Genomic DNA, 27,768 nt, shown 5'->3' with positions numbered 1-27,768 from the left:
CTCTCTCTCTCTCTCTCTCTCTAAGTCCGAATGAGCCACCAGCACCCGCAGAGGCCTCAGAGGGAGAAGACTAGGGACCTAGCACACACAGGGGCGCGGGCGGGCAGGACAGTCCTGGTGGGTCCCCGAGCCCAGGCCAGGATTTACCTTCCAGGTAGCAGCTGGAGGACGAAGAGAGCCCCTTCTTGGATTTGCAGCCCACCAACTTCAAGCAGATCTCCAACATGGTCCCGTGGCCACGGCGAAGGCCCTACCGCCCCGGGCCCCCAGCCCCGCCAGGCCGCGCTCGCTGCGCTCCCAGCCCGGCCCTCACCCAGGCCCGCGTCCCGCCTCCCGCCTAGGCCGGTAACAAAGGGCCCTGCGCTCCGCCCCACCCGTCCCTTAACCCCTTCCAGGCCAGGGGAAGGCTCCTCGCCCTCCCCAGCTGCGTAGCGGCGCTGGCGTAGCCCCTGCCGCGTGTCCGGGAGGTTGGTGGAAATGCAAATTCCTCTCAAGTTACCAAGACTGGTCTCGTTTATACTCTGGGAGCGACTGTGATTAAACCTAAAGTGGGTGTCTGAGGAATGTGAACAGTCAGGGCTGGAACCCATGGAACCCACAGGAATACCGAATACCGGACGCTGCTCCAACCATCCTTTCAGACATGGAGCTATGAGTTTAAGCTTAGGGAAGTGTCTCTATGGTGTTTGTTCATTGTGGGCTGGAATGGCGGTCCTTCCTGACCTCATTTTTAGGAGAATTTCCCCTGTTTTTGGCGCCACAGGTTTGAATCCATTTCACGGTGAGTTTTCATGTTTTCCTAAACGCTGGCTCAAGGTTACCAACAAGATTTTAACTAAGCAATGGTCACAGCAATGGGCTACTGGCACTAAGTTGGTGGGAAACAAGGACCCCCAACTACAGCAAATCTAATAAAAACTCACCCAAGTTCCAATGACAAAGGAAAAATAAACGTATGAAATAATGTCACATAACTAAAAGTTTGGTCCGAATCCTTGCCCTTGAAGAGCTGACTGTCTGAGGATGGTTTTCTGAGTACTCCATGTGCTTTGACACCCACGGGCCGCCTGCACCCTAATCCTGTGAAGAAAGTTATATCATGACCCCGATTCTTCATGTGAGGACACTCCAGAAGGTCACATGGTGGAAACCAGAAGACATGCACTCAGTCAGAGTCTGCCGGGTTCCAAATTTTGGCCTCTTGGCTTCTAAGCAGACAGTACCGGGCAGCTAGATTCATGATCACATGACAAAAGTTATCACCTGTTTCAGAGAAAATCTTGGCTAAGGGACTCTGGTTCCAAAAAAAAAAGGAAAGCTGGGCACTGGTGGCACGTGCCTTTGATCCTAGCACTTGGGAGGCAGAGGCAGACAGGTCTTTGAGTTGCAGACGAGACTAGTCTATAGAATGTTGCAGGACAGCCAGGGTTATACAGAGAAAACCTTTAAAAAACAAAAACAAAAAACAGGGAAGGATGGGGGACGGGGCAGGATGGGATCCTTGCCGGGCTACCCTACAATGATGACTGCTAGGATGTCTGGAATGTCAGGCAGATGTAATAAGTGCCATGTCTGTGCCTGTGACAGGCCTCTCAGCCAGGATGTCACACACTTTTTGTGCTAATCAACACAAAAATATGTCTGTGCTGAAGCCAAGTGGACCTACTTTGCTGCTAGTACAGGTGCCAGACCAGGCCTCACAAGTACCCAGGGGACTTACAGAACTCATGCCATTCAATCTTCTGGAGAAAAGAACCAGAGTGACCAGGAGACAAGGGTGCCAACTGGATACTTTCCTGATCCTGGGAGACCATTTTCTGTGAGCCCACATGCTGACGAGTGTTGTCTTGATCCCACTAACCTCTCCATGATTCCATGATGCCAAACGGAACACTGAGAGGGGAGCCACCAGTACACAAATGATGATGCAGTGCTGCCTGTTCTGCTACCATTCACAAAGTTCAAGGGTCTTGGATCAGATTATAATGAAGTCAATCATATAGCATATCAGATCACAGGGCTACATACAGATTGGCAGCTTAATGCCAAGAACTACACATTAAAAGGCATTTTGAAATTCTAACCACATCCTTGAATACTCTTTAATACAAGTCAGACATTTATTCACATGTGCTGGACTTTACGATGGGATGTAAGCTTGTTTTGAAAAGCTAATGACTACTACTAATGGTCTGCTTTTATGGCAATGACCTTATCCTCTAAAATCCTCTCAAAGTGAGTAATGCTTATATTATAAATTGTCCAGATTCTTTACAATTTAGATATAAAACTATTCATCAACAGGCACCACACTCAAGCAGCAGCAATCATGGGAGCCATTGCCAAGTTGCACACAAACACAAAAAACTCAACTGTTCTTTCCAGCAATAGCTTTTGAACTCTTGCAAGATGAGAAGAGTGCTGTGTACAAGCAAACAGCTTCAGAAGGACTGCCCCCTAAAGCAGCCTGGAGGAGAAAAGCCACTGATGGCCCAGGCACTGGATGCATGCTTGTGATCCCAGCACTTGGGAGGCAGAGGCAGGAGCACTTCTGCACATTCACAGCCAGTCTAGAGTACAGACAAAGCTCTAGGCCAGCCAGGGCTATACAATGAGAGCCACCTCAAAGCACAGCACAGCGTAAAAGGTAGCAGGAGAAGCCTACCGAGAAAGGAGGGAAGACAGAGAGGAAGGGGAAGGGGGGGGGAGAGGCGAGAAAAGAGAGACAGGGACACAGAGACTAGCACAAGTCCTGCAGCCCACTCTGATCTGAGGGGCCTCTGTTGGGTGTCTAATCTTAACACTCTGCTGCTCTGGGCTCACTAAGCCACACATCGCCTACTGACGCAGTAGTGCAGCAGTACACTGTCTTAAGCCTAATCCTCACAACTGTGACATCATGATTTCTGAATAGATGGAGGGACAAGCTTCACACTGTTAATAGTTCTCCCTGCTCCAGAGATGAGGAATGCTTCACTATTCTCTTCTTAGTGGCTTCAGTTACAATGCCATGTTTCTTTCTCCCCCCCCTTTTTTTACTTTTAATTTAATCATTTATGTCCTAGTTATTACTTTTTCCCTAAATATTTCTAAGATCTGTCAAAACCTTACTGGTACTTTCCCATAGTGAAACACCCCAACTCTTCTCAACGCTTTGCTGCTCTGGGCAGACTTCCTTTGCTAGAAGTCATCACCCAGTGGCTTCCCGGGGGCAGACAAAGGTCTAAAGCAGACCTGAATACTGTGACTGTCTAGCTAGGTATAGAATTTTAGGCTAAATGGAATTTCCCACAGGGTGGTGGTAGTGGCATTTCGAACTCAGAAACCACCTGCCTCTGCCTCCCAAGTGCTGGGATTAAAGGCGTGCACCACCTCTGCCCAGCACTCTCCATTGTTTTCTGAGTCTACAAGATTGCCATTCAGAAATGCAATCCTATTCTAACTTCTGTGCCTTTATAAAATAGCTTGCTTTTCTCTTTGAAAACTTTTAGAATAGAATTTTCTTTCCCCTTTGGCATTCAAAAACTTCACAATGATGTGTCTTGGAGTAGATCTCTTTCATATACAATTCTTGGGTACCAAGAGCTGTCTAGATCAGAGTGACATGATAGTGAGGAAAGCATAATGTCTATCTAGATTAATTAATTGCTGTTCAAAATGGATGTTATTACCCTCAAATTGTACTACCCATGGAACAATTAATTGATTGTACAATCCCTTGCCTTCTCAACCCTTACCTCAGCCCTCCTTACTACTCTGGCTTTCTTCTGCTACTTCTCTAGGCTGTATGCTTTCTTCTGATCCTTCCATCCACTCTAAATTTTCACCACAAATGACACAGTGACATCAGTGACACCTCCCCCTTTTCTTATAAAAACAGAAGAGGGAGTTGTGGGGCAATGGGCTATGCACAGACAGGCTGGTCTCCAGTCAAGCTGAGATGCTGAACCCTGCGACCCGGTGGTGATAATTTACCTACATGGGACAGAAGGAGTTCTCTCATGCTCCTGGAACTCTGGCTCCTGCCTAAGTTACTTCCCCTCACACACACACACAGCCCCCACAAGAGAAGCACAGCTAGAAGTCACATAGGCAATGTCCCAAGCTTCTGACCTTCAGGCTAGACTCCTCCCCAGTTACCTAGTAACAGAAAGGATAGCAGAATACTTTAAAAGGGGCTGTTTGGCCCCTCCTAGCTCTCTCACTCCTCTCTCACTCTTTCTTTATCTTCTCCTCTCCTCTCTCTTCCTCTTATTCTCTAGCCTTTCTTCTCTCTCTCTCTCTCTCTCTCTCTCTCTCTCCTTTTCTTTCTCCCTGCCTTTCTACAATAAAGCTCTAAAACCATAGACAGTTCTAAAACCATAGACAGTCTCTGCTGCGTTCACTCTCGCCTGTGTGGGAACCTCTCTTCCCTATGCCCTCTCTCCCATAACCCTGGGGCTACAGGGTGTAACCCCGGGGCCCCTTTTGGTTTTGGGGGCTGCCCCTTGTCCATCCCCCATCGAGTGGGTCAGAGGCTTGGATGCCCACCCGGGGCTGCGTGGAAAGCATCTGGCAGCCCTCCTGCATCTGTCTGTCCAGAGCATAGGTGGAACTCTGGCCGGATGTGGGCTATCCATCCTCCCTCCCCCTCTTCCCCTGGCCCCTTTTTAGTTCCCACAAGATCCACCTGCCTCTGCCTCCCAAGTGCTAGGATTAAAGGCATGGGCCATCACTGCCCAGGCAATGTTCATTAGTAAAATATTGATTCATAGGACTTCAGGGTCAGGCTCAGCTACATAATGAGTTCAAGGTTTACCTGGGCCACTTAAGACTCTGCTACACAAACAACAGATTAACAACAAAAACAACAACAAAGTGTTTTTTCTTCTGCTGTCAGTAGCACATGCTGTTTGATGCTGTGCTATCACCCCTGAGGATCAGAAGAGCTGTCCTTTTGAGCTCCTCTTGTATATATACCTCTATTCCCACTGAGTTCCTGTTTCAATGAAATTTAACTGTTCATCTATTATTTACGAGGACTTAGAGTGAAGTCCTGTGTCTGGAAAGGAAGGCACACCTAAAGGCTTTGAGGGAATGAGCTGAGCAGCTCCCAGTGCTAGGATCTGGGGGGCACTTTTCTGGGGCCATTCCATTTTTTCTCCTTAGAAAAGTATTTTAATCTGTTCTCTGTTAAAGCCTTGCCTAACAGGCCCTGGAAGAGGATGGGAATCTCAGCACTGTGCAGACTTTCAACAACAAACCCCATTCTTGACTACTCCACTATTACTAACCACAGGCTTACCTGAATCCAGACTGCTTCTGAATCCAGACTGCTTAGCAGTCTCCGTAGCCCACAGCATTATAGGAAACATGCCATCTCATGTGGCTGAGGTGGAGCAGCTCAACCTGGCTGTTCAGGGCTAGGAGCCCTGTGAGAAATCAACACCTTCTTGTAGACTGCACTCTCCGGGCCTAATGCCTCTTGTTTCTGAGTGTTCCTCAGTTTCCTACCAGTGTGCAGTGGCTCACATCTTACCATGGGCTCTCAGAAGTTAGGCTGCATCCCTCAAGTCTGCTACCACTCTTGGCTGCCTCCCATTTCCCCCAGAGCACGTTGCTTTTGATATTCACTTCTATCTTCCTTTGGATTCCTTTTGTCCTTACACATCTTCAGTTTAAAAATAAAATCTTTCTATGTGTGTAGCTCATGCTTTCCGTCTGAGAACTCAGGAGTCTAAGGACAGAAAGACTGCCATGTCTGAGGTCAAGCTGGGCTCCACAGTAAAGCAGTCTCAAAACCAACAAATCTTACTGTCATTTCAGTGGGGCAGGAAAAGGGATGGTGAAACAGTCACTTCTCACAGACAGTTTTGTACATCTTACAGGTGTCACAGCTGTGCCTAAGGTTAAACAACTTGCATCAAGTCACCCAGCACTTTGGTAGCAAAAACCAGGGATGGAACCCAAATCCCTTAAACCCTGTGTTATGTTTTCCTCACTAGATGACATCCACTAGATCCCATAGTTAAAGGAACGTGATGTGTGAGGAGATTGGTTAGTCAGTCAGGGTTTGTCATGTATGCACAAGGACCTGACATTGGATCTCCAGCACCCACCTAAAAGTCTGTAATCCTGGTACTGGGGAGGTACAGACAGGACCCCTGGGGTTCACTGAACAGCCTCTCATCCAACCTGGGGCTCCAGGCTTAGTGAGAAGCCCTGCCTTAAAAAACTGAGAGTGACTGGACCTGTGACCTCAAGGCAAAGCATTCACACACATGCACACACACAAATGTCCACACAGAGGGTCGGGGTGAGGGGTAATCAAGAAGGACATTGGGCCGAGAAATGATTTTAAACCTGTTGTTGTGAACAGGTTATCAGCTTTGCTGATGAGGAGGGTCCACGCTCCAAGTCCTTAAATCCACTCACATTGGCACCTTAAAGTTTGCTTGTAATTAAGAATACCATTAAACACAAATGACATAGAGCCAGAGAGCACTCTTGATCTATTCTAAAGCCTGAGTTCAACTTTAGTTATTTTTCATGCTTGCACAAATGTCTGTGTTCCTGTCCTTGGGTTCATTCTGCAGTGAAGGTCAAAGAGTTTTATTTGAAATTACTGTCTTGTTTTCTTCTGACCTGAATATTGAATAAAGATTTAAGTCTCCACAGTCAATATGGTGGCACAACCCTTTAAACGCTAACATTCAGAAAGTTGAGGCAGGAGGATCATGAATTCTAGGTCAGCATCAGCTGGTAGCTAGCCCCTATCCCCACAAAAACAAAAACAAAAAAAACAAAAAACAAAAACAAAAACAAACAAACAAACAAAATCTGAAAAAGAAACTATTGGAAGCCTTCCATCCTTAGAGCTAGCATCTGTGAACTAAGAAGATGTCTCACGAGGGGACTTACAAGCCCAAGCAGACACTATTACCCTAGCATCCTTTTGCTTCAAGACTAGCACTGAGCTTGGCTACTGCAGTTTAGTTAACTTGGAACTGGGAAGCCAACAGTTAATGTCTTTCCTCTCGTTCCCTAAGACTAAAGGAATCTGCACAGCGGCCTGGGAGATCACATTACTTTTGGGGGTGGGGAAGAAGGCAGCTGGAGAAGAGTGCAGAGAGAGGGCTCCAAGGGAAAGAAAACAAGCTGTCCAACCCTCTGCACAGTATAAACCCAGCAGGGAGGAGGAGGTAGAAGCGCCATGTTTACCGAAGCTATCAGCCCACAGTTCCCTCCCTTGGTCTGGCAGCCTAGTACTGTACCCAAGCAAGCAAAAGCTTGGGACCTGAGGAATGTAGCTTATGTTTGAGTCTTAAAAAGAACCAGCACTGACGGTTCTGCTGGCAATGTTTTAGACACATACCAGAATGGATAGGTCTGTCTTCCCTCCACTCAGAGGAGCAAGGACAGTACTAAGTGAGACAACCCTGCTCTTTCTCCTTAAAGTGGCAGATAGGGCACATCGATTCAGACCTACATTATCAACAGGGAAGGAAGGGCTGCAGCTGACCCTGAAGAGACTACTCAAGAACACTGTGCTTAGGGCCAGGAAAGGGCCAGATCTGGGCTCCTGTGCCCCTTGAATGGAAAAGACAAAACTGGGCTTGCCCCCAAAGCCCACCTGGCCACCTTTCCTACCAGCTAGCACAGAAGATCAATGGCACAACACAGGATCTCCAAGTGATTTCCACATTCCTTAAGTGTGGCAATAGTGGGTTTTGTGTCAGCCAGAGAAGTGATTAAACATTAGTCCTGGGCATGTCTGTGAGGACAGATTTAGATGGGATGAGTCTTTAAGGGACTGTCCTCATCAGCAGAGAGCCTCACAAAAGGCAGAAAAAGGAAGGTGGCATTTACCTTCCCTGGACCTGACTTCTTGAACAGGACAGAATCTTGAACTGTTCCCAGTTCAAGGTATTTGTAGCTCACACTGCCCTGGGGTATAAGGTCTCTAGAAACCCCACCAGCTTTCCTGGGTCCCTAGCTTCCAGTGTGGATGGTGGTACTCCAGAGCCTAAACTTTCCAAATAGTCCAAGCTTACAATAAATCTCTCCAAAGAACACAGGGGAGAAATGGTATCAGCGTGAGGAAAGCAAAAGCCACGTATCCTACCATGGATCTGATGCATAGCTGCACCCCAAAATGCAGAGAACCCTTTCTGCCCAGTTAGAACATGTTCAAACTGGCTTAAAACTGGCAAAAGAGTCATTGGTGTGTCACCAAGAATCAAAACAAATGGCTGGTAAGCACCCAAAAAGATGCTCAGGCCAGGCAACTGTGGCACACACCTTTAATTAAAGCACTAAGGAAACAGGCAGGTTTAAGGCCAGCCTGGTCTGGTTCTAGGGGACTCCCACTATACCCACTCAGTAAGTTCCCCATGTCCAGTGCAGTGAGCTCCCATCTCACCCCACTCTAAGGGCTGCAGTCACAAACAAAGTGCTAACAATCATGCAGGGCAATGGAGATGCACAGTCTCTTTGGAAAGGAGTTTTTCCTGGGGAGATGGAGACAAGATTACCGTGAGGACTCACTGGTGAGCTCTAGGTTCAGGGAAAGAAACTGTCTCAAAAACTAAGAGCAATGGAGGGAGCAATGGTTAACTCTGGCGTCTGCATGCATGTACACACTCCAATACACATAGTCTCTTAAAAACTTGAGATAAAGCTGGGCGTGGTCATGCACACTTATTCAAGCTCTCGGGAGTAAAGGCAGGCAGGTCTCTCTGAGTTGGAGGTGAGCCTGTTCTACATATTGAATTCTAGGACAGCTAGGGTTTCAGAAAGAGATCATGTCTCAAAACAAAACAAAACAAAACAATCTAAAGCTGAGATAAAACATTATGAGCTAAGTATCAATTGAAGAGGGATGAGAGTATATCCACTCATGAACTGTGCATGAATGTTCACAGTAGCCCTAGTCACCAAGGCCCCAATGCCCATCAGGTAGCAAGTACCTCACTAATGGAATAAACTTCAATAGCAAGGAGTGAGGTGCTGATGCAGATGCTACTACATGGATAACCTCCAGAAGCATGATGATAGGCTGGGGAGTTCACTCAGTACAGTGCTTGTTACACATCAGGAGAACTTAGTTCTATCTCCACACCCTCATACAAAGCCAGATGTAGCAGCATGCACTGGGGAGATGGAGACAGGATTACCTAGAGGACTGATGGGTGAGCTCCAAGTTCAGGTAGAGAGTCTGTCAATGGGGGAAGACACCCGATGGTTAGCTCTGGCCTCTGCATGCATGTGCACACTCCAATACACATACCACATCAAGACCATTAGACCTTTCTAATGAGGTCACAGAACTATCACAGCCTCACCCTCCTGACACCTCCAGCCAGCACAGATACAACAGGAGTTTCTGCTAGGGAATGGAGGGAGGGGAGTGCCCTATATACAGAGGAGTCTATCAAGATAGTGAGAGCAAGAGACAGCACTCAGGCTGATCCCAGGAGAAACAGACACAGGGGAAGCCAGTGCCTGGTACAGCTGGGACCAAGACTCAGAGAACATGCTCTCATTCAGGAAGCATAAGATGTTCTCAGGGGCATCCCAGCTTCCTATGCTGGGTCTTCAGAGACAGAGAACAGTGCTCACATACACCACGGTCCCACCTGTTGAATCCTTGTAGAAACCAGAATCACACAGAATTGGATGGCTCAAATCTCTATCATGATTTAGATTACTTCAGGAAAAGTTCCAGATAATAAAATCATGTTCCTAAAATTTTGAGAGGCAGCCATGTCCAATTAGCTTTTAGGATCAATTAACAATTAGTATTTCATGAATCATAGGCTTATAATAAACAAAGGAATTTTAAGAATCAGGCAATTAGGAATTTTCAGTCCTGGTGAGATGCTCACTGGGAAACAACACTTGTACAAGTCTGAACCTGATTTCACTCCCCAGAACTCATGTAAGGGTAGAAGAAGGAAACTGACACCCAAAAGTTGTCCTCTGATCTCCATATAAGCACTATGGTATGGGACCCCATTAACACACACACACATACACATTTTAATAACAATTTTCAGTTTTGTTTGGCTTTCTCTTCTATTTTCTCATCTGCTTCAGAGGAGGGGAAGGCAGGCAGGGAAGAAGTGCAGGTAGCAGGGCCTGATTCTGTCTGCTTCTGTGGAGACAGCTCCCTGCTCAGAGCCCACTTACCCATCCTGACCAAAAGGTCACACACAGCTCATCACTTACAGGGTGCATGAGCTTCCCTCAGGAAAAGCAGTGCCACAACGCTGCAGGTGAGGGGCAGGAGTTGGGGAGCTATATGGGTCTCCTGAGGACAGAAGACACTAGCTCCACTGTTTAGGGGACGAAGCCATCCTTCGTCCCATGGTACCACATCACTTGTGGGATGCTGGCAGCCCTGCATGGGACACTGTTTGTCTTTCTCATTTCCTGCTCCCAAGAATCTCATGGGGAATCTGGCATGATTCCATAACAGCCAAAACTGCAGACACATTTGCCCTCTGAGCCATCAAGTTTACTCCTGGGGCTTCACTTTACAAACTCACCTGTGCCTGTACACACACACACACACACACACACACACACACACACACACACACACAGAGACAGAGACAGAGAGAGAGAGAGACAGAGAGAGCGCGCACTGTTTAAATATCAAAAGTACCATCACTAAGTTAGAGTCTAGATTAACTTCCCAGTGGGGTATATTAAGCCCCCAGAAAGTGTGTGGTACTTGTCAAAAAGGAACAACTGTCGGGCCCTCATGTTCATTCATTTCTTCTCTGAAACTGACTATCAAGATCCTGTCAACTTCTTTTTCCAGTGTGGTTCCAATGTCTGCTGCTCCCAAGGGGAGGGGGCCACCTCTGTCTTGATGGTTGTTAGCATTCCTGGACATCAAACCATGGGGTACATGGAGAACACATCACCATGGAAGAAAGTGTATTAGAAAGAAAAGCAGGGGCTGGTGAGATGGCTCAGTGGGTAAGAGCACCCAACTGCTCTTCCAAAGGTCCGGAGTTCAAATCCCAGCAACCACATGGTGGCTCATAACCATCCACAAAAAGATCTGACACCCTCTTCTGGAGTGTCTGAAGACAGCTACAGTGTACTCACATATAATAAATAAATAAATCTTTTAAAAAGAAAAAAGAAAAAAAAAGAAAGAAAAGCAGTTAAAATGCCACCAAGGGCCAGAAAGATGGTTTGTGGATAGGCTCTTGCCAGCAAGTGCAATAACCTGAGTTTGATTTCTATGATCCCTATGGTGAAACTCACACAGTTCTCCTCAGATCACAACACACGTGCTATGGCATGCACACATGCACTCTTGTGCACTCCTGTGGATACATGCACAAAGATACCCACGATATGCACTATTAAGTCATCAGGAAATGAACACTGAGCACTCTGTAAACATTTTCTGTAGAACCTACCAAGAGCTGGTGTTCACTCAGGCTCTAGGAGGGGGGTTCTCAAGGGGTTGATCTCAATCCCTTGGAAGGTCAATGACTCTTTCATAAGGGTCGCCTAAGACCATCAGAAAATATAGATATTTCTATTATGATTCATAATAGTAGCAAGATTGCAGGTATGAAGTACCAATGAAAATAATTTTACTGCAGGGGTCACCACAGCACGAAGTATTAAAGGCAACATTAGAAAGGTTGAGACTGCTTGTCACAGTGGTGGCCAGCAGGATAATAGCTGTCCCATCCTGGGTTGGAGAGGTGGCTCAGTGGTGAAGAGCACTGACTGCTCTTCTGAAGGTCATGAGTTCAAATCCCAGCAACCACATGGTGGGTGGCTCACAACACCTAATGAGATCCAATGCCCTCTTCTGGGGTGTCTGAAGACAGCTACAGTGTACTTACATATAATAATAAATAAATCTTTAAAAAAAAAAATTTGTCCCATCCCGTTCCCCACCCCCACCCCAGCTAACATTCAGTTTGGAAAAAGACACAATGAATTAGGGAAGGTCAGCTGTTTAAGTCTGCAAAGCTAAAACACACAAGAGGGCTGCAGTTTTAGATATGGTGACCAGAAAAGCCATCACTGAAAAAGACAACACGTAAAAGAAAGAGGGACATATGGGACAAATGCTTCTCCTGGTAAAGAAAACCATGTGTAGAGGCTCTGCTCAAGGATGACAACTGAGGGAGGTTCAAGGAAAAGCAGAGGAGAGGGTGTGTGTGTGTGTGTGTGTGTGTGTGTGTGTGTGTGTATACATGTGGACAGGAGGTTATGTATGTGTGTGCATGTGGACCGGGGTATGTGTGTGCATATATATATATATATATATATATAAAGACTAAAATACTACAGAGAGAAATTAGAAGTTCTAAATTCATGGAAAATGACTACATTCAGGGATTAGACAACTCCAGATGTCAGCTGGGGTTACAGAGTCAACACTATCTCAACCAAAGACCCAGTAGAAATGAATGAGCTTAAACTTAATATGCAAATGTGAAGATTTAAATAGACAAAGCAGCTTTAGTAGTAATATGGAAGATTGACACAGTCAACTACAGGTCTTATTATAAACTAAAATAGTCAATTATGTACATCAGCAATCAAAAGGATGGCGAGCAGGAAGTAGACCCTCACACACACACACATCCTCAGCAGATCCCCAGCAGCGATACAATCTGTAGGGAGTAGAGAGCATCTGCAACAAGGGCATGGGGCTTATTTGGCCTCCTGACTGCTCAGTGATTAAACAACAGATTCTGACACCAAACCTTCCCAGATAGCAAAGCGTCCTCTGATGAGCCAGAATAAACCCTTCTCTTCTTCCCTTATGTAGTTAGTCTCTAACAAAATCAGACTGAGTACTCTCCTGTGGCACCTAAACAAGGCTGCGCCCAGGGTGTTCAGATGCTTGGTTAAAGAATTATTGGAGCCTGGTAGGGTGGCTAGTAAGAAGACTCATTGGTTATGAGTGCCTGCTGCTCTTGTAAAGGTCCTGGGTTCAGTTTTCAACACCCAAGTTCAACCACTTATAACTCCAGCTCCTGGGGGATCTGAAACCCTCTTCTGCTCTTTGAGGGCACTTGCAAGCATATATGCATGCATACACACACACACACACACACACACACACACACAGACATAATGTTGCTGTACAATGTTTAAAGATTATCACTGTGTTATTCAAATGTTGATTTCTCTGCTCTCTCTGCTCTCATATCTGGTTGCAATCCAGACATGGCATTGTAATGCTTATAATTATCTCCTGTGCGAATGTTATGTAAACATTGTTCTGCATTTATTCTCTGACTTGTCAATAAAAGCTGATGAGCCAATGGCTGAGCAGAAAAGAGAATAGGGTTGGACTTCTGATCCCTGCTTAGCGGGGGTGGGGGGTGGGGGTGGGGTGGGAGGGTGGAGAGACAGAGAGAGAGGAGAGAGAGGAAAGAAAAAAGGAGGGGGGGGGGGGAGGGAGGGAGGGAGAGGGAGAGGGAGGAAAAGGAATCATCATAAGGAAAGGGTCCAGGAGACATCATGGGAACATACCTGAAGCAGAGAGAACCAGACCAATACTAAAATACAAGTATCTCAGGGACTTTGGCTGGGAGGTAGCCAGATTACTTTGAAGGAACAGAATAAATTAATAACTCGTCAGCAACTATGCTATAAAGCTTATCAAATAAATCTTAATCTCTGTCTCATGTATTTAGGAGCTAGTCAGGATAGAGAAAAGATTATCACTTTAAAAAATGCTTTTAGGGGCTGGAGAAATGGCTCAGTGGTTAAGAGCACTGGCTGCTTTTCCAGAGGTCCTGAGTTCAACTCCCAGCAACCACATGGTGGCTTATAACCATCTGTAATGGGATCCGATGCCCTCTTCTGGTGTGTGTGAAGACAGCAACAGAGTACTCACATACAATTAATCAATCAATCTTTTAAAAAGGCTTTTACACACACATAAATAAAAATGATTTAAAAAATTATTCAGATGTGTGTGTGTGTGAGGATGCTTTAGTGGAAGCTTGGCATTTACACTGGTGGGTCCTAAATGTGATGGATCTTCCTCCAATCAGTCAACTAAAAGCCCCAGAGTCTGACCCACACTGGAGCTGGGGATTCTTCCTGCCAGCCTGGAAGACACCTGTGCCTCACCTTTCCTCAAGACTCACTCAACAGCAGTTCCACCTGGGCCCAAAGCTGGCAACCTTCAGCCTGCAACTACCTCACTTGTTCTCCTGTGCAGAGAGAGCAGGGGCCTTGCCAACCTCTGTAATTCCAAATCCTTTCTATAAATCTCTCACTTTTCAGGCCAGACAGACAGACATAGTGGGGGAAAGAACAGGGAGAGGAAGAGGGAAATAGAGAGAGGAAGGGAGGGAGGGAGGGAGGGAGGGAGGGAGGGAGGGAGGGAGGGAGGGAGGGAGAGAGGGGGGGAGAAAGAGAGAGACAGAGAAACAGAGAGAGACAGAGACAGAGAGAGATGTGTGCTGGATTCCCTGGAGCTGCAGTCACAGAACAGCGGTTAAGCCTGTCAGATGTGTATGCTAGGAACTGAACCTGGATCCTCTGCAAAAGCAGCAAGCATTCCTAACTGCAGAGCCTTCCAGCCCCACTGCAAATGTCTTTCCACACACAAACATGAACACTATTGAATCTGACTGTTTATGATTCTGATGATGAGAGAGATGGCATTGCTCATTATATGTCCTTTAAAAGGCCTCCCTCTATGCCATGTTACAGTCTTACACATTTCATTCCCAGAAAACCTGTTTAAGTGACAATGTTTATGGATAGGGAAAGGTAAATAATTCTTGGGTTTCTCTTGTACCTAGAAATTTTTATTTACTTATTTTCAAGACAGGGTCTCTCAGTTAGCCCAGGCTAGTCTGGTATTCAGCATTCAGCAAAGATGGCCTTGAAGTCCTGATCTGTGTTTACCCATTTGATGGAACTACAAGTATATGCCTCCACAACAGCTACTAAATTTTAATTAGCTTGTAAATAATACAAATTACATGAAGAAATATGAATATGTCTACAACAAATATGGTTTATCTATTTGATCCTTAAGAAAACTGTTCAACTACTAAGGAAGGAGCAGTGACGAATTGTGTCCTAAGTTGCTGGCAATGTTGAACATGTCAAACATCAATAGCTTTACCCCTGCAAAGGACAGATAAATCTTTCAGGAGAACCAGTAAGTAGGACCTAGAGAGATGGCTCATTGGATAGCAGCACTTGCTGTACAAGCATGAGAACCCAAGTTCAGATCCCAGTACTCACATTAAAAAGCTGGGTGTGGCCACACACACCTATACCCTCGCACCAGATGGAACAGAGATGAGGAGATGGAGGGCTTGCCTGTCATCAGCTGAGCTCCAAGTTCAAATGAGAGACCCTGTCTCAAAGAAATAGTACAGATGATAGAGTGGGACACCTGACATCCTGCTCCAGTCTTCAGGAACACACACATGTACAGCTAGCACAGGCACACATGTGTGCATACACACATACACACACACACAAACACACACACAAAGGAAAAACTACAAATAGATGATATACAAAATAGAAAAGGAGCATTTGAGTCTCCTGTCTGAAAAATGACTGAGTTACCCACTCAGACAACGAATTCCTTTCCTCTTTATCATCAATGAGACTTATTAACTTTCTGAGCTTTCTGGCATTTTGGGGACTTGTGTTCACAAAATGTTCCATATTTTTACAAAGTCGTCTTTATAATAATTTTACTTTTCATTGTGTTTCTAAATTACTGCCTTTCCCAGCTGTCTGTGGCTTTGCCAGCACAGCCCCAGTGAGAAAGCTCAGTATCCCTGGCTTGGTGAGTCAGAAAGGGAAAGCCAGGAACTGTGAGTCTTGACAGGAGTGACATAACCCTGGAAGGGAAGCTGGGAGCTGCAGCCCTCACTGTGTCTCCCGAGAAGACTAAAAGAATCCAGAATTCCCACGATGGAACTTTAGACCATCCAGAATGCAATCAGAAATGCTGGCCACATAAGGCATTGGGGAAACCTTGCCACAGTGTAGCCCAGACAAAGTCCTCCCTGGTTTGGAGCAGCTCTCCCAGCTGTGGCATGGGTGACTGGAGGAGACGGGTTCCAATGAGTGGGTGAAAAATCTCATTGCAGTAGGTCAGGAACCCCAGCAGGGGACAGAGACAACACAGAGACTCAATGGAAATTCCAGAACTTAAAAAAAAATGAAACACAAGAAATAAAAAATTCACTAAATGTGCCTAACAGCTGATGAGGAGGAGTGGAACACTGAGAGAGATGGGCAGGGGCAGCCAATGGCAAGGAGGCTGCCAGCTGCCACCCCAGCACATGGCAGGCAGAGGATTGGGTATGCATGTATGCAAGACCAGCCTTGGCCTACACAGTGCATCTCTGCCCACTTCACAGATAGAAAACCAATATAAACAGGAGGGAAAAAAAAAAAAAAGACTAAAGATAAATAAATAAATAACTCAGAGTAAGTTCTAGATGATACCAAGTGGCCAACATGGAAAGCTAGACTTGCAGAAAGCAGAAAAAGAACGTGGGACTCAGAAGAAACAAATGCACAGATGCACACCGTCTACACTTAATGCCATATAGAAACCCAAGGCAAACCACTAAATGAGCACAAGAAGAAACAAACATCAAACACCCTAGGCCTTTGTTAAGTTGTGTTTGTTTGTTTGTTTGTTTGTTTGTTTGTTTGTTTTTTAAGATAGAGTTTCACTGTTGCCCAGGCCAGCTTCAAAGCCACATCTTCCTGTGTCAGCCTTCTGGGAAGCTGAAACTGCAGACAGACACCATCGTGATCACTTTAAAAGCAAACACTGAAAGCAGCCATAGAATGATCTAACAAAGAAAGGGAACACTGATATTTCAGAAAATATGATGATCAAGAAAGTTACACTTGGACCCACAAGGCTCCACAGCTAACAGTGAGAATGGTTTTTTCAGAGAGCCTGAGTTTGGTTCCCAGCACCCACATCAGTTGGGTCACAATTGCCTGTAACTCTGGCTCCAGGGATTGCAAACACCTCTGGCCTCTGGGGGTGCTGTACTCACATACTCATACCCATAAAGATGGACTCAAATACAGAGCTCAAAATAAAACAAATCTTTAAAAAAGAAAGAATATTGTTGTCAATTTAGTTTATTGCTTATGTTAATTGGGTTCCCAAATTACACCGGGATCTACCCCATTGGGTTTGGGGTAGCAAAAAAAAAAAAAAAGGTAAGTAATAACTCAAGAGTATCGAAGGGGAGGCATTAGCAACATGGAAGTTTGGGAGCGGCCCAACCATTGAGCTGCTTAAGGCATATTAAAAATAAGGCTCTGTGTGTGTGTGTGTGTGTGTGTGTGTGTGTGTCTGACTGTCTGTCTGTCTGTCTTTCATTCAAGAATCCACAACATTGGGGCGGTAGCAAGAAGCACACATGCACCCACCAGGAAGTTAAGAGCGGATTAACCATACTATCGTTCAGAAGACTTCTAAAGTCTGCAGTAAGGCAGGAGACAACCAACCAGCTAACTCAGAGTTCTAGAACACGATTTGCCTTAGACAAGATACTCTTCAGGAATAGAGGTCTGGGCTAGGGTTGTAGCTCAGTGAGAGAGCACTTTCCTAGCATGAGTAAGACATTGTCTTTGATCCAACACATAGAACAACATCAAAACAAAACAAAAGGATAAAAGCAAAACAAAAATGCTTAGAGAAAAATGGGGGCAGGGCTGGAGCAATGGCTCAGAAGTTAAGTGCACCAGCTCCTCTTCCAGAGGACCTGGGTTCAATTCCCAGCACTCACAGGGCAGCTCACAGGTGCCTGTAGCTCCAGTTCCAGGTAATCTGACTCCCTCGCACAGACATACATGAAGGCAAAACACCAATGCATGTAAAACAAAAATAAATAAATCACTTAAAAAAGAAGACCCGATGTGATCCATGGCAAGACTGAACTTTCTAGTTCCTACGGTAAAAAGGCAAAATGACTGTAAGTCCACAGAAAACAGACCCATTTCATCAGAACACTGTGTGGTCTGCATGGAGCCCACATTTACATCATGAGCAGAAATGAGTTTTCTGTTGTCTCATGTATGTTTATGAAACCCCAAATGAGATCAACCCAAAGAAGAGAACCCCAGCATAACATACAAAATGGACTTGACTTATGTGCTGCACATAGCCCAGGGATCCCACTAGGCAAGCACTGTACCAGCTGAGCTGTGTCCCTAGCCCTGCCAAACTTCTAGAAGCTAAGAAGAACATGTCGACATCAGGGAGATGTTGGCATCTGGCTTACTGGAAAAGCAAAACGAGGGAGTTTTCCTCCAAAACCACAAAGGCCACATAGCATCAAGAAATCGCACAGACAGCAAGTGTGTCCTCTAAGGATAAAGGAGAAACTCAGGTATTCCAAGATGAAGGAAATTAAGAGACTGTCACAGCAGACCCAATGAGAGGAAGGCAAAACATACGGGTAACAACAGAGGGGTGGAAATGAGAGGTAAGAAAAGCAACACGGGACAAGCTGTGTCTTCCCTATGGCATGGCGCCCTCTATGCCCCTCACCAGCACAGAGCCGTGGGGGCTGCTCCCCTAAGCTCACCAAATGCAGCTTCAGGCCTCAGCTTCACTCAGTGAAGCACGGGCACCTCCTGCCCACAGCTGGATGTGTCCCAGCTCTCAACATACTCTACAGGGGGCTGGAAGAGAGCAAAAGGGTAGTGGTTCTGAAGTCATACCGTGGAGTTGGGTATGGTTTTTTAAACCTATTTCTGTTTTTTTAATTTCATTACATTTTTTTAATCTAATGGGGATGGAAGACCCTCCCACTGTTTTAACATTTTTTATTATTAAGATTATAATATAAGCCAGGCGTGGTGGCGCACGCCTTTAATCCCAGCACTCAGGAGGCAGAGGCAGGCAGATTTCTGAATTTGAGGCCAGCCTGGTCTACAAAGTGAGTTCCAGGACAGCCAAGGCTATACAGAGAAACTGTCTCGAAAAACCAAAAAAAAATAAAAAATAAAAAGACTATAATTGCCATATTTCCCCCTTCCCTTTCCTCCTTCCAAACCCTCTCAGACGCCCCTCCTTGCTCATTTTCGGATCCATGGGCTCCCCTGGTCAGTCTGTACACTGTCACTCACATCTGTGTGTTAAGGGCTGACCGACCCTGGCACTGGTGTGCTTTCCACTCTGGGTTCTACAGTGGCTGTAGTTCTCTGTGGAGTGTACCTCTATACTCTTCCCTTCCACTTGGGCATGTCTATTGTGCTCATTCAGCTCCTGTGTTAAGCAGAATGTTGGTGAGACCATAAGGATGTAGTTTCTGACATTCCTAGAAGACAGTTTCACAGCAACTCCCTGATCCTCTGGCTCTTAGACTCTTTGCGCCCCTCCCCCCCCACCCCCCCCTCCCCCCGCAATGCTCCCTGAGTCTTAGGTATGGGAGCTATGTCGTACATGTATCCATTGGTTCCTTGCTTTACAACTCTGCGTTTTGACTGGTTGTGATTTTCTGTCATAGTCTCTGCCTGCTGCAGAGGAAGTCTTCTTGCTGAGGGCTGAGAACTACATTATGTGTGTTTTTATGAGGATAAATGTTTACAGCGTAGTTAGGATTATGCTGGTTTAGTAAAGTGGCAGTTGTAGGTTCTCCTCCAGGATTCATGACTTCACTAGCCCTGAGTGGTTGGCTAGGTTTCTAGAAGCAAACATGATTTCCTTTGTGCATAATAAGACTTAAGTCAGAGGGCTCTTGGTTACTGCCATTGTATGTGCACCACACTTCTGTACCTTTAGGGTTATCGAGCCACGGCTGGTCCCTGTTGTGGCTCACAGGCATCACAGCTAGGTAGGGCCACTGTTTGCTTCCCTCCTTTGGAAGCTTATGCAGTGCCTTCCAGTACCTTGAACAATAGTTCTCAGTAAGGCAGTATTTAGGACAGTTCCAGCTCATCGGCTCTTGGTTTGAAGTGCCTGGTGTCTTTATCAATAAGGACCTATCTTCCACCTTTGGGGACCAGGGCGACTAAGGACAATAGCAATAGTTTATAATATTTGGGAAGATTCTTGAACAGCCTAACAAAAACCCCAAGCCCAGACATGAGGAGCCCTCTTTTGAATTGTTGGTTAAAGCTGTTCAAGAGTCTCCCCAAATATTATAAACTATTGCTATTGTTCATGGGGCCAGCATTGCCAGCCTAGATGGGAAAATTTCATTTAAATTACATATGTATGTTAATACACAGACAGAGTTTTAGGTAGATAGCTAATCATATAACTCCTTATAGGTTTTCCAGGTGTCCTGTTATTTTACTGTCCCTTCTTTTGCATTTATCATCCTTTCTCCCTGCCAGACCCCTCACCTTTTCCCACTTCCCTGACCCTTTCCCATTCTTTTCTGTTTGTTTGTTTTTAAAGATGTATTTTATGCATGTGTGTACCTTGTGACTCTCTTCAGACACACCAGAAGAGGGCATCAGATCCCATTGCAGATGGCTGTGAGCCATCATGTGGTTGCTGGGAATTGAACTCAGGACCTCTGGAAGAGCAGTCAGTGCTCTTAACCACTGAGCCATCTCTCCAGCCTGTCTTCCCATTCTTAAAGGAGCACTGTCCTTGTGGAAAGTGGCCTGGAGAACAGCAGTAAAGGAACACTCAAGGCACAAGCATCTCACCTCACTGCATTCAGATGACAACCACACATGGGATCTATCGTGTTGTGAAATTCCAAAGGTGAGGAGAAGCATCCTCGAGCTCATGTGTGGGGTGCCTCCACTGCACACTCACAAGGGGACTCTCTGTGTCAGTAGATTCATAGTAAATATTGCTTTTCATTGGGTACAGGTGTCCTGCTTCCTGTCACTCATTATTTCCCTTTCCTACATATCTGAGTCATCTGCTCACCAATTTAAAATCAACTTCACATGCACGTGTTATAGATTATACTGATAGCAACAGCAATAAGAAGTACATCTCTTGGGACTGGCAGGATGGCTCAGCAGGTGAGGGCACTAGTCACCACGTCCTATGACCTGAGTTCAATCTCCAGAACCCACATGGTGGAAGAAGAGAACTCAAGTTGTCCTCTGATCGCCATGCATGCTTCTCCCCACCCCCACCTCTGCCCTCCCCACTAAATAAGTAAATGTTAAAGAAAAAAAAAGTTTTGTTTTTACTAAAAACTACACTTTTGTAAGTCCCATGCAAACTACAGCTCAGGGCCTCTCATTAGAAATGTCCAGCCTTGTTCTGAGAGGTGGACATTTCCTTTCATGCAGAGTCCTAGGCTAGAATGCCTCCAAAACACACATAGAAAGAACTGTCTATAACAGCTAGAGATGTAGGAGGGGAGGGATGCACAACACCTTAGCAACACCTGAAACAGACACAGAAAAAGACACTTCTTCTGGCTTTAACATTTTTCCAGTAAAGAAGAAACACATTCCTAATAGTTTCATTCAAAGCATGTGCTTTCAGGTAAGAATGAAAAGGTAACACTTCTAGGCAAGGAGTATTGATGCACACCTTTAGTCCAAGCACTTGGGAGGCAGATGCAGGCAGATCTCTGTGAGTTTGAGGCCAACATGGTCTATAGACAGTTCTAGGACAGCCAGGACTATGTAGAAAGACCCTGTCTCCAAAAAACAAAAGTTAACCACTTGTCACCACAATGAGTCTGTATTCCTTCTGACCTGCAGAAGAGATTAAAGCAGAGAGAAAAAGGAGATCATGAGGAAGGAGGCATAGTCTACAGACACAGCATGGAAGAGGGCAGCAGGCACATGTGCACTGGGTTCTGCGAGGCAAAGACTCCTGTTTGGAAAATGCCTGGCACAACTGGCACAAAGGCCTTGCCACAAAGATGTGAACATGAAGCAGCTATGTGTTGGGTGCTCTGTCCACAGTCGATACATAATGCACTCAATACACACAACACACATAAGCTAACATGCAAAGCATTCAGAACGGTACTTGGCACAGCGACTGTGATGTATGTGTAATACTAGTGCTTGCTTTGGGCTACACACCCCCTAAGTCCCACTGTTAACTATGGACCCAGTTATGGAATGAGTGTTGACAAGTGGCAAAGCACAACATGGGCATGGTCCCCAGTCAGAGGGGGCTGCACGGGCCTGGAGGAGACTGCATCGTACTGGTTTTAAACTGCAGTGAGGGCTTCAAAGACAAGAAGAGATCCTACGAAGGAATGAAAATTACATGGTACACAAAAGGTTCTTAATGAATCACATGTGTGTTTAAAACCTTTATATTTTCCTTTATTTTTTAAAAGTCTTAGTCACTGGTATTGCACACCTTTAACCCCAGAACTCCAGAGGCAGAGGCAGATGAATCTCTGTGTTCAAGGTCAGCCTGGTCTACAAAGCAAGTTCCAGGACAGCTAAGGTGGCTTCAAAAAAAAAAAAAAAAAAGTTTCAAAAACAAAACAAAAAAGCTTTAAATAAACTGCTTTCAGATATGCATGAGTATAGACAAATATCTCATTTTGAATTTGCATCCACTCTTTAAATTTTTAATGTCATGGCATTATATGTTATGAAATTACACACACACACACACATATATATATATATATATATATATACACACACACACACATATATATATATATATATATATATATACACCCATGTGGTTGCTTGGATTTGAACTCAGGACCTTCGGAAAAGCAGTCGGTGCTCTTAACCCCTGAGCCATCTCTCCAGTCCATGTTATGGAATTCTAAATGTTGCTTAAAAACATGTTAACAACTTAGGTAACCCATCTCCAGCTCTTGTTGGATTTTTTATATTTACAAAGTAATAAAAGCTCATTCTCTATCACTGTTCAAGGTGACTTTCAGACCTCAGAGCTCCTCAACGGTGGGAAGTGAGGGTGCCAGGCAATCAAAGAATCTCTTCAGTTTTATAAAATAAAGAGATCTAAATCTCAACACTACTGAGTATAACACGTCAGCAGGTGGAGGCTGGACTAGCAGAGTCTTCTAGTGTGCTGTGCTTGGGCTTCTGGTTATCATTAAGAAAACACTTTCAAAAACAAGAGCAAAGGAGCAGCGAGTTACAAGGACAGACTATTCTGAAACCACTTCCAGGAACAGCACTTGTTTAAACAATGGCAGTAAGTGAAAGCGGCTGTTGGAGGCCAGAGCATCTGAGTAGAACCCACTGCGTCTGTCAGGGAATGAGGGCTGTGAAGGGAAGAATGGGTAGGATGCTCACAGACACCATGTGAGAAACACTCCCCAGGTCAGCCTGCTCCAAGCTCCCATCCTTCTCATAAAGACTGTGCTGAAGGAAGATGAAGGGACCGAGAGCAGTGAAGGGTGAGGTGAATTCACCTCCCATGATAATCTTGAGAGAGCCATGAACAGTCAATAAAGTCATCGGGTTTAAGTGACGGTGCTGTCACGGAAGCCAATGGCCAAAGTGCTGCTTGTAGGTTCCAGGGGGATTCGAAAAGGCTTGCCTCTTCCTGTCTGAAAGCTAGCACAAGTCTCAAGGACTGCAGGGCCTACGTGGTAAGGTTTAATTATTTAGATCCTTTTCCTTAACTTGACAACAAGAGCATAAGACACAGCTTGTTCCTGGGGTGGCCCTTGCTGAAGTCCTGTGACGAGTCAGCAACAACCACTGGTTAAAGTCTTTGCCTGTGGGACTGTAAGCAAAACACAGCTAAGCAATAGTCTAGTGAGTCTTGGTAAAATCTGGCCTTCAGAGAAGAGCTGAACAGGCCAGGAAATACACATTCCTATGGCCTAAGGTGTTTCAAATTGGGCTTTTTTTTTTTTTAAGATGTATTTATATGAGTACACTGTAGCTGTCTTCAGACACACTAGAAGAAGGCATCAGATCTCATTACAGATGGTTGTGAGCCACCATGTGGCTGCTGGGAATTGAACTCAGAACCTCTAGAAGAGTAGTCAGTGCTCTTAAGCACTGAGCCATCCCTCCAGCCCTCAAATTGGGCTTTTGAGAAGGAGAGGAGTTCTTCCTAAGCTTCTGAGCAAAAGAGAGAAGAAATGAGCCAAATAAATGACTTGTCACCCACGGTCACCTGGAAAATGACAGGCTCAGGCTGCAGCTGCACTTGCCAGCAGCTTTATGTGTTTCTGTAGGAAGCAGACCAAACGCAGTACTAAAGTTCAAGTCAAAATGAACTGCCTGCATGCAGCCTGCAGACTCCAGTTGTTTCTAGAACATGGCCTGAAAGTAAACTGTCCCGAGCATCAAAAAGTACCAGAGACATAAAGAACACTCACAATGGGAAATTCCAATCGGACAGGCCTAGAAGAGTCAGGCCCAGGCTGCCCATGATTATACAGAAGAAAAAGAAGTAACTGAAGAAACTGGGAAGCAAATACATCTATGGGAAAACCTTAGAGAAATCCATCCAGAACCAGAAAGACAGTTAAGCAGTGAAAAGCACCTGCTGCTTTTTCAGAGGGATTCTTCTCATGCTAGTGGCAACTTCCAACTGTCTGTAACTGTAGTCCCAGGAAATCCAATGCCTTCTTTCAAACTACTGGCACACAGATACATATGCAGGCAAAACTTCCACACATATAAAATAATAATTAAGAAAAAAGAAATTCCTCTGTATTGACAGGAATATTAAAAAGCAGACCCACCCCATGTCCTTCACACTGGCAGGTGTTAGGCAGCATTTCCTTTCTTATTCTCTTATCTATTTTTATTTGTACGCGCTGGTGTTTTGCCTGCATGCCTGTCTGTGTGAGGGGTCAGATCATGGAGTTACAGAGAGTTGTGAGCTGCCATGTAGGTGCTGGGAACTGAACCTGAGTCCTCTTGGAAGCAGTCAGTGCTCTTAACCATCGAGCCATCTCTCCAGTCCCTGATTTTTTTTGGGGGGGGGGCAGGGGGCAGGGGGGTGTTTGGTTTTTGAGACAGGGCCTCTCCTCAGAGCCGTGACTGTCCTAGAACTCTTTATGGAGACCAGTTGGCTTCAAGCTCACAGAGATCCATCTGTCTCTGCCTCTCTGCCTCTCTGGGCAGCATTCTATCAGCTGTTTCTATGAGGAGGCAAGGTGCTATTAGGGAATAGAGTATCTGACTGAAGCCCAGAACAGTCTTTCCGCCTTACAACCTGATGCCATCAGACAAGTCCCTTACCTTCTCTATGCCCTAGCAACTCTGTCTATGAAGATAACCCCCACTACCTCATATGACATCATCACTTCTGCTGGAGTGCAAATTTTTCAGGTACCACAGTGGAAACAGAAGGTAACTATTGTTCAAGCATATCTTAGATCTGACCCCCAGCTCAGCACTTCCTTCCTGTGTCCAGGAGGCAAGATCAGGAAGCAGCTGCTCTCGGCCTCAGGTATGTTCTGGAGACCAAGCTAGAACTGGAGGTCTAGAAGGAGCAGCACTGGCAAGAAGACGCTGAAGGAAAAGGAAGAGCATCAAGCTGATGCATGGAAGAGACCTTCCCTGGAGGCAGCTGAAGCCTCTGACTGCCCTGTGGCCTGCAGAAGGGCACAAAGTCCAGTGCTACCTAGATTTGCAAACAAAGAAGACAGGGCCCATTAGCAAAGACAAAGCCCCAGAGGCTGTGCGACCCAGCTAAGGGTTGTGTGTCCTAACAGAACAGCATTTATCCTGGAAGAGAACCCAAAGGGCACAGTGTGCCTCCTGGGAGCATTTGTAGCCTACTTTCCCATGGGAAGAAAGCATGATTAGGTGTGACCTCCAGGCAAACTAACGAGCCTAGGTCCACAGGAACTCTCCCTCAATGTTAGCCCTTCCTTCTTGTGTTCACTTCCCCTGAAATGCACCATTGAAAATGTCCTTTGATGATGTATTTTTTGCAGTAAATTCTTTTTGTTTTTATATGACTGATGTCATGTATGTTTGCAAAAGGGTCTCACCATATATATATCTTTGGCTGTCCTGGAACTCATAATGTAGACCAGGCTGGCCTCAAACAGAAATCCACCTGCCTCTGCCTCCCTAGTACTGGAATTAAAGACCTGTGCCACTATGCCTGGCTCACTCTCAATCTTAAAGGTTGGCTTTATGGTTCTATAATTCTAGGTTAAGTGCTGTTTCTTGAATGTTTGTGTCTAGTCTGTTCTCACTGTACAAAAACCAACAGTTACTTGCTGATCTCTCTAGGTCTGCTCTGTCTTTTCTCTATAGATATTTATAGAATTTGTTCCATTTTTGATATTCTACAGGTTCATGTTTAGACCTAATCTCCAGCCTTTCCTACTCTTCTGGAGTTTGATGAGCTTCTAAATATGGAAATTCATGCTGTACTGGTTAGTTTTGTGTCAACTTGACACAGGTGGAGTTATCACAGAGAAAGGAGCTTAAGGTGGGGAAATGCCTCCAAGAGATCCAGCTGCAGGACGTTTTCTCAATTAGTGACCTTGTGGGTTGGACCATCTCTGGGCTGGTAGTCTTGGGTTCTATAAGAGAGTGGACTGAGCAAGCCAGTAAAGAACATCCCTCCATGGCTTCTGCATCAGCTCCTGCTTTCTGACCTGCTTGAGTTCTAGTCCTGCATCCTTTGGTGATCAACAGCAGTATGAAAATGTAAGCCGAATAAACCCTTTCCTCCCCAGCTTGCTTCTTGGTCCTGATGTTGTGCAGGAATAGAACCCTGACTAAGACACCTGCCTCTCACAACCACCCTAGAACCTGGGTCAGAAGCCTTTGCCTCAATTTGCCCACAGCGGTAGTAGCACACACCTTTAGTCCCAGCATTCAGGAGGCAGAGGCAGGTGGATGATCTCTGTGAGGACAGCCTGGAAGCCAGACAATACTGCAAAGAGTTGCTATCTCAAAACAAAACAAAATGTTCTATGCTTGTCACTGAAATCCCAGGAGAACTTGCCTGACAGCCATAAAATCACAGCTTCTCTTGAGCTCATCAGAGTGAGATCACATAGATACAGGGGGATTGAATTCTAACGAGCTATAATCTCTCCAAAGAGAGATATGCATGCAAAATGTGTGACCATCCCCAAAGTCCAGGAGAATGGGGTGACTGCTACAGAACCACACAGGAAGCACAGCTTACATGTTCATAAATTCTTAGAAAGCTGAACATGGGCTAGACAACTGTAGAATTCCTGGGAGTCCTACACAGAGTTCCTTGCAAGGTCTTCTCCAGCAGGTGCTTAGGAGTAGACTTCAAGACTGGAGACAGCCCGTCTGGATATAGGACCCCTGTTCTATGCAGTGCAAGCACTTTGACCTGAGAGGAAGATCAAGGCCCTTCCTGCCTTTGGGACCCTGACAGGGCTCTGCTGCTTCTGGGAATGGGACAGAAGCAAAAATCACTGCCTGCTGTGTTCTTCACTGACTCAAGTCAGAGGCCAGCTACTGAGGGAGAAGCACAGGGCAAGTTCTGTTTCATCCAAGAGCCCCCACCAAGCACAGACATGCACAGAGAACTGAAGTGCATGATGCTAAGAAAACCAAGGACTGAGTTGGACAAAGAAAACCAGTAACACAATGTCAGTGTCTTACCAAGAGTCTGGCTCCAAGAACAGAAGAGCAGTCTAGCACTGCTAGCTCTGCACTGTGACACAGCAGGATAGAAGAGAAAGGAAAAGTCATACTCTAGGAGTATTTGCCATAGCAAAAACCAAACCAAACCAAACCAGGAGAGCCAGTGTGCTGGCTAGTTCTATGTCAACTTGACACAAGCTAGAGTTCCTGGAGAAAAGGGAGCCTCAATTGAGAAAATGCCTCCATAAGATCAGGCAAGTCTGTGGGACATTTTCTTAGTGATTGATG

General features: G+C 45.6%; 1 protein-coding gene across 2 annotated transcripts in view; it reads right to left on the bottom strand.

The window, feature by feature from the left end:
- Abl1 (ABL proto-oncogene 1, non-receptor tyrosine kinase) overlaps nucleotides 1-27,768 on the bottom strand; it is a 110,722-nt gene that overhangs the window by 44,424 nt on the left and 38,530 nt on the right. Inside the window, exon 1 of one of the 2 annotated variants that reach the window (XM_021193832.1) lies at nucleotides 148-334. The exons of the other annotated variant lie outside the window; for it this stretch is intronic. Coding sequence (XP_021049491.1) covers nucleotides 148-226 — 79 coding nt within the window. The 5' untranslated portion in view covers nucleotides 227-334. Of the gene's footprint in view, nucleotides 1-147; nucleotides 335-27,768 lie in introns of those variants that run through there. 2 annotated transcript variants of the gene reach the window in all.

Source organism: Mus pahari, chromosome 3 (genome assembly GCF_900095145.1).
Source record: "Mus pahari chromosome 3, PAHARI_EIJ_v1.1, whole genome shotgun sequence".
NCBI classification, from domain to species: domain Eukaryota; kingdom Metazoa; phylum Chordata; class Mammalia; order Rodentia; family Muridae; genus Mus; species Mus pahari.
Note: the sequence above shows the minus strand (reverse complement) of the source record. Positions and strands in the feature narration are given on the sequence as shown.